Below are 7,182 nucleotides of genomic sequence, written 5' to 3' on the forward strand. Positions count from 1 at the left end.
ATTTAACTGCTTAGCTTTAATGGTTGAGCAATATTTGATAGCTATACGGACAAAGAAAAATCCATCTTAAAAGTAACTGTAGCTGTTAAATAAATGTAGTTGAGTAAACAGTGAATATGAAATATGAAATATAGAGGAGGAAAAGTACAATGTATTAATGTGGAACATGGAAATAGTCAAGTAAAATACTATTTAATTAAAAATGTCATCAGTTTGATTTGTGTGTATAAATGTTTGTGCAGACTTTATAAAGTAGAATAAATAATGCACTGGTTAATCCTGTAAAAGTTATACACATGATAAAAGATTAGTTTACTGGGGTGCAGGAGTGTATTTGTGCCTTTTGAGAGTGGGAGATGAGTTTTACTCCAGTTCATATGTTTGTGTGCTTATTTGTTGGCATTGTTTGAATTTATGTATTTTAAGTGACTTGCAATATTTTACAGATTTATGATTGTATCTTTTACTATAATGGATATATGAAATAAAGTCAAATTATAAAAAAATAAATAAATAAACAGACTTAAAGAAGCTGATTTTCCTTACATAATCACATTTTCACTCTACTTTTTTATGTACCTCTTTGTCCCTTCCTCTGCAGGGTGTGTCACAGCTTATCTTTTATCAATCCTTCCATACAGTACCTGTTTTACAGGATTGGTCACTGCTGTCATTCAGAGCCAGAAGCATGTAGGCCAAGGCGGAGGGGAGGCCGGATGGCAAAAGTGAGAGTACAGGTTGGAGTAGCTCAGGAGGATCCTCCCACTGGCTCAGCACAGCCATAAAAGCAGGCGGTGTTTGCAGTCCTACACTCAGAGGGACTTGGCTCTCCTTTTGAAGCCTGCTCATCTTCAGTTCTCCTCTGCTCAGAAAGTTGACAACTTTTGCCACTGCAAAAATGAGGAGGGGAGGTTCACTCCACAGCTACGGTAGTAGCACCAGGAGGTCCAGTGCAGGACCAGGCAGCTCCTACTCCATCAAAAGAACCACCACCTATGGCGTTGGTTCTGGTTTTGGTGCTGGTGCTGGTTCTGGTTATGGTGGTGGTGGTGGTTTTAGTTCCGCTTCAATGGGTGGAAGTGGTTTTGGTTATGGTTCTGGAGGCGGTTTTGTGTCTCCGATCACAGCCGTTCAAGTCAACCAAACCCTGCTGACCCCTATGAACGTGGATATTGACCCCAACATTCACATTGTCCGCACCCAGGAGAAGGACCAGATCAAGACCCTCAACAACCGCTTCGCCTCTTTCATTGACAAGGTTGGTTCCTGTGAGCTCTGTGTGACTTATGCATGTCTTATGTACAATTTACTATAGGCCTCATTATCATTACTGACAACCTTCATGCTTAATTTACTTCCAGTGGCTGTCAAGACTGAATTATTTCCCTTCTTTTAAGTGTTATAGAAAAGAAATGACTAGAAAGTTATAGCATCAAAAATAAGTGAAAGTTCATTTGCAGGTCTGTACATAGTTTTCTTGTTGCCCATAGCAACCAGGTGATAGGTGCACCGTGTAAATGACAGACTTTGGACTGTGTGGGCTGTTACTATGCTAGTATCTAGCATAGTAACAGCAAAATGGCAGTTTTAATGAAACTCCTGGGCACTGTTCACTGGATACAAATGAGTTGTTTTTACTGGCAAAGCAAAGGATCTGTACATCTTCTCTCCATACTGTGTATCCAACAATGGGTTGCAGGCTTGGGATTAGGCAAACTTATAAAAATCTCAATGTCTGTCCTGAACCCATCTTACACTGGCAACTACATCTAAAATTTGCCTACAGTAACATTTGGCAGCCCTATCTGAGCCTGTGGAGGCCTCTGTCTACAAATGGGTGGAGATTATATTGCAGACTCACCCATCCCTCACCTGGTAGACTGGTGGAGAGAGTAGGGATCTATGTACGTGCACTGTGCCCACACAGTCCAAAGTCTGTCATTTACACGGTGCACCTATCACCTGGTTGCTATGGGCAACAAGAAAACTATGTACAGACCTGCAAATGAACTTTCACTTATTTTTGATGTTAAAGACGCACAGTCTGCATTGTATGTAAGTTATATGGTGACTTCATTTTTGTACAGTGAAACTCTCAAACAAAAAATTGGCAGTCATACAAAAACTCACAAAACAAAGCACTCATCTCATGATACAGCGTTGCTTTGTCTTCTGGGGTTTAACTGACACACCTAGTTTTTTATGGCAGGAGTGACTGTGTGGCCTTCACAGCTCAGCAGAGCATGCAGGATGAGTCATAGCCAAACAGGAGATACAATGGGATGAAACACTTAAAGGCACATACACATATTGGTGAAATATCTGGATAGAACATAATGTATTAAGAATGAAAATTTAAAGATATGTATTTTATTAGCTTTAAAAGGCTGAAAAGTTTCTTTTTACACCCGCTTGACCAGTGGGCACAGGAATATGCCATCACGAGTTACAGTTGTTGTGACTAGGGTGTGGCACTTCAGACATGCAGCTATCTACTGTATTCAGTCATGCAGGTAAAAGTGAAGCCTTTTTTAAACCTGATACCACAAACGACGCAACCCTTAAAATCTGTTTTGAGCTGATACTCACTTTAAAAATGATACGAATATTACAATATTCTATTATATTACAATAGAGCCTAAAAACAGTTTGGAGAAGAGTCACTGGCAATTAAGGCACCATCCAAACCACAATCCCCAGTTATATCCCATTCAATATAAAAAATGCAGTAAACATCTCACTACCTCTTCTGATTTTGTATATCAACAGGTGCGTTACCTGGAGCAGCAGAACAAGATGCTGGAGACCAAATGGCACCTTCTGCAGGACCAGACCACCACCCACTCCAATATTAATGGCATGTTCGAGGCCTATATCAGCAACCTCCGCAGACAGCATGATGGACTGGGCAATGAGAAGGTCAAGCTGGAGGGAGAGCTAAAGAACATGCAGTGCCTGGTCGAGGACTTCAAGAAGAAGTGAGTGTTTATATGGCATGGTCAATAGCAACAACATACATTGATGTACTAATGTGTTGCTTTGTGTCCCACCAGGTATGAAGATGAAATCAACAAACGTGCAGCTGCAGAGAATGAGTTTGTGCTCCTGAAGAAGGTGTGAATTCATCAAGATGCGGCTTCAGTTTTTTATTTTTTTTTTATCCCTGGGTTTAATGTGGGCAGTTATAACATTTTCTTGTTTGTACATAATTTTCTTTCCAGGATGTTGATGCTGCCTACATGAACAAGGTGGAGCTGGAGGCCAAGCGTGATGCACTTCAGGATGAGATCAACTTCCTCAGGGCCATCTTTGAAACTGTGTGTACTATGTCCAATTCAGCCTAAAGCTGATGATCCATACATTATATAAATCAGCCAAAATGATATCAAGTTAAATGTTAACAACAACTTTGGATTCTGCAGGAGCTTAATGAGCTGCAGAGCCAGATCAAGGACACCTCCGTCATTGTGGAGATGGACAACAGCCGTAACCTCAACATGGATGCTGTCGTGGCTGAAGTGCGTGCTCAGTATGAGGATATTGCCAAACGCTCCAAGGCTGAAGCAGAAAATTGGTACAAACAAAAGGTGAGCAAAAAGCACCACTGAGGTTTATCTTGTGACTTTTATATGCACTTGCAACACCTCTTGTAACCTCCTGGATCATGGTCTTGATACACACTCCTGTAATTTTCATAATAGTATGAGGAGATGCAGACCTCTGCTGGACAGTACGGTGAAGACCTGCGCACAACCAAGGCTGAAATTGCTGAGCTGAACCGTATGATCGCCCGTCTTCAGAACGAGATTGAATCTGTCAAGGCGCAGGTATATTTCATTAATTTCTCACGGTTGGTGCCCAGGTTTTAACACACTAAATTGTATAAGAGGATGTGCAGTAAATCATTTGTAATTTAATATTCCATAGAAAGCCAACCTTGAGGCTCGGATCGCAGAGGCTGAGGAGCGTGGTGAGCTGGCAGTGAAGGATGCCAAGCAGCGCATCAAGGACCTGGAGGATGCTCTGCAGAGAGCCAAGCAGGACATGGCCCGCCAGGTGCGCGAGTACCAGGAGCTGATGAACGTTAAGCTGGCCCTGGACATTGAAATCGCCACCTACAGGAAATTGCTGGAAGGAGAGGAGATCAGGTGGGATAAAGTTGAACATTTAATTATTTTAAGGCTGCAGCATTAGCTTTCATGCTGATCTATGCAATAACACTTCATTACTATACCATTAGATTGGCCAGTGGAGGCAGCAGCGCAACCATCCATGTGCAGCAGACCACTGGAGGTGGTAAGTTTCAGATTTTATACATTAGTGACACCTAAACCAACGCGCCACACTGAGACATGGATGGATAAGTGATAACACTTCCTGTTTTTTGTTTTGTTTTTGTTTGTTTGTTCTTCCTGCTCCAGTATACTCCAGCGCCAGCTCTAGTTATGGCGGCAGTGGCGGTTATGGCAGCAGTGGCGGTTATGGCGGCAGTGGTGGTCAAGTTATCACCAAATCAACCACATCATCATCAAGTAGAAAATACATTTAAAAAGGAGAGCCATTCCTCCTCCCCTTCAGGAGCATCTGAATTTGATCTACATCTGTTCCCTTTCATGGTGCTATGCAATATTAAGCATGTTCAACAAAAGAACTGAATATTCAAAAAATCAGTGATTCCTAAAATATTAGACCAAAAAAGAAATACTCACTGGATTGTAATACATCACCCTAATCTGTGCTGCAAGGAGCACTGTCTGCTTTTCTGACTCTGTACCTCAACATCATTTAGCATGAGTTTCTGAAGGTAAACAGGGCCTTGAACACACAAGGGCTAGGTCAGGGAGCAAGGAAAAAAATGGTTTCTTTCTGCACTGACATTCAAAATGGATGAAAAAAGGGGGGAAACAAAGGATTTCAAGAAATGCTGAAACCAAGCAAGGAAACTATTTGAAAAATCTGTACCACATCTTGTCAGCTCAACATAGTTTTGTACTGTAGTGCACTGATAAACTGCCTTCAGCTGATGGTCTCCATCCCTGCATTTGAGTTCTGATATTAGGAAGAAGAGCAAGTCACTCACCAAATCTGATCAATGAAGAAATACAAATATCATAAATGTGTGTTCATGCTAAACAGGATTGGTTTCTGACTTGTCCTTTCTTATTGTTCTGTCAAATCTTTTCCTGCTTAGTTTCACCGTTCCTTGCCTTTAAACTAAACCTATGTTGAAACCAGATTTATTTTGTAAAAGTCTTCCTAGCAACATGACTGCTGAATGTTGCCGCAAGTGACATCAAGTAAATTTGAATAAAATAAATCTGAGGACCAGCATGACTGCTTCTCTGTCTGATTCATTTTGCCTTAAATAACAATAAAAGAAGAACAATGCCTGTGTGCTTCACAATTGGAAAGGGTTTACAGTGAGATTTCACATGAGGGCAGTGCTGGTCTGCTTTTCTACTTCCTGCTTGCTTTTGTGATTCCCTCTCTAGTGTATACAGAAAGCAAGCATGAAGTTTTGGCTGCAGGCCATTACAGGGGTTTTACTGCTTCATTTTTCAGCTACTGCTGTGCCTTTTATCAAAAGAGGGACAAAAAGTGTGGCCCCACTGTCTATAAAACCTCATGACCTCTTTGAAGCTCTTCAGGCTGCTGTAACCTGACAAGTGCTTTTCAAAAATGTGTCGCATGAAAGTGAGGATAGTCAGTGAAAGAACAAAAGCAACATTTGATATGGAAATTCATCAGAAATGACCCTTTAGTGTGCAGGTGAAGTATGAGTAGAACTGCCATCACCGAGGCTGAGGGGGGAGGAAGAGGAAGACTTCAACTTCAACAATTATGTGAGCAAACTTTCATGCCTAAAGTTTGTTGACTAATTTTTAATTAGCATTACACAGTGTGAACAAAATTACATCAAAATTACATCAAAAATGGTTAGAGGTCACATAGGCTTCAACAAAGATGTCAAAGGTAATAAATCCAGAGCTTTAGAAAACTACTAGAACAGACTACAGCTGTGGGGTGGAATGAATCAAAGCATACAAGTTATCTGGTAAGGCAAGCAGCTTTTTCAGGAGCTGGTAGATTCATCTGACTGTGAATTGCAAAGATCAAATCGCAAAGAGAATTCAAAGGTCTCCCTGCTTCAGAACTAAGCCAAGTGAATGTGTACTGTTACTGCAAGCAGCCAGGATACCTCCCAAACAGATTTGGACAAACAGACTGCTGCTCACAGTGTAGTGTCAGAAACCTAGAGAACCACTGACACATATTATTCAAGTAGGAGGGAGGGTCTAAAAATATCTAGGATGTGATTGGACTGGAAAATTTGTGAAATGCATGCTTTTGCAGTGAGACCTCCATCATGTGTGTCTGCTGGGTAAAAAGAAATGCACTCTGCTGATTGAACTGCATTATTTCTAGCACATAGGGTGATATATTTTTAAATGTGCCTCGTGCACTCAAAGTGTGCATTGGCAGGTTGACAGAAAATTTCTTTTGCTAATTGTTACCTGAGGCTCATATAGCTGGCAGTGATTGTGCATTGAAGTGCTTAGTTTGGGCCCAGAGGAATTCAAGTTTCATTGCCAAATACTGAAGCTGGAATCATTCACATTCCCACCAAACCAGTTAGATCACCACGAGAACAATTATAGGCAACTTTTCTCCCTGAGGAAGCTGTGCAAACAAACCAGCAGCCTAAGCTCAAACTCAAACATTTATCACTTGTACAAGACGTGTGAATATTTTTCTGCTGTGCACTAGTATAACTATCAGCAAATGCTGATACTTGTGATGATCTGGATAAAGGCAGTAATGAACACATACCTATAAGTGAGGATGGTTACATGTGTAATAATGTGCTTGACAGCAGAAAGGAGAAAACAGAATAATAGAAACGCACTGGCCATGGCATACAGTACCCCAGAGAAGCTAATATAATATGGAACAGTTTGTCCTGGAAGAGGATCACTGGTCTTATTGCTCTATGTTTAAAGAATTTCTCAGTGTCAGACAATGTATCTCAGAAATAGGGGTGTGACAATACACTTAGCTCACAAGATGAGATACACAATACTGGGTCCAGAAGAACAAGACAAGATGATATTTTAACACTATTTTTAAGAAATCTTCAATGACAAAATATATGACTGAAAAATTTGCCTTTTATTCGAATGA

The 7,182-nt window shown here is 40.9% G+C and overlaps 1 protein-coding gene across 1 annotated transcript; it reads left to right on the forward strand.

Moving 5' to 3' along the window:
* Positions 1-829: 829 nt before the first annotated feature.
* Positions 830-5,289, forward strand: LOC109955980 (keratin, type II cytoskeletal 8-like). Its single transcript, XM_020592672.1, has 9 exons — positions 830-1,258; positions 2,770-2,978; positions 3,054-3,114; positions 3,222-3,317; positions 3,423-3,587; positions 3,702-3,827; positions 3,928-4,148; positions 4,241-4,296; positions 4,422-5,289. Exons 1-9 carry the CDS (start codon positions 899-901, stop codon positions 4,547-4,549), a joined length of 1,422 nt encoding a protein of 473 aa, XP_020448328.1. The 5' UTR covers positions 830-898; the 3' UTR covers positions 4,550-5,289.
* Positions 5,290-7,182: the final 1,893 nt, after the last annotated feature.

This window comes from Monopterus albus, unplaced genomic scaffold (assembly GCF_001952655.1).
Source record: "Monopterus albus unplaced genomic scaffold, M_albus_1.0 scaffold18.1, whole genome shotgun sequence".
NCBI classification, from domain to species: Eukaryota; Metazoa; Chordata; class Actinopteri; order Synbranchiformes; family Synbranchidae; genus Monopterus; species Monopterus albus.

Bases quoted from the DNA above. Each gene is read 5' to 3' on its own strand.
- LOC109955980 (XM_020592672.1), top strand. From the start codon at position 899: ATGAGGAGGGGAGGTTCACTCCACAGCTACGGTAGTAGCACCAGGAGG. The intron at 2,979-3,053 runs GTGAGTGTTTAT...GTGTCCCACCAG, and splicing joins GTCGAGGACTTCAAGAAGAA to GTATGAAGATGAAATCAACA. The intron at 4,297-4,421 runs GTAAGTTTCAGA...TTCCTGCTCCAG, and splicing joins GCAGCAGACCACTGGAGGTG to TATACTCCAGCGCCAGCTCT.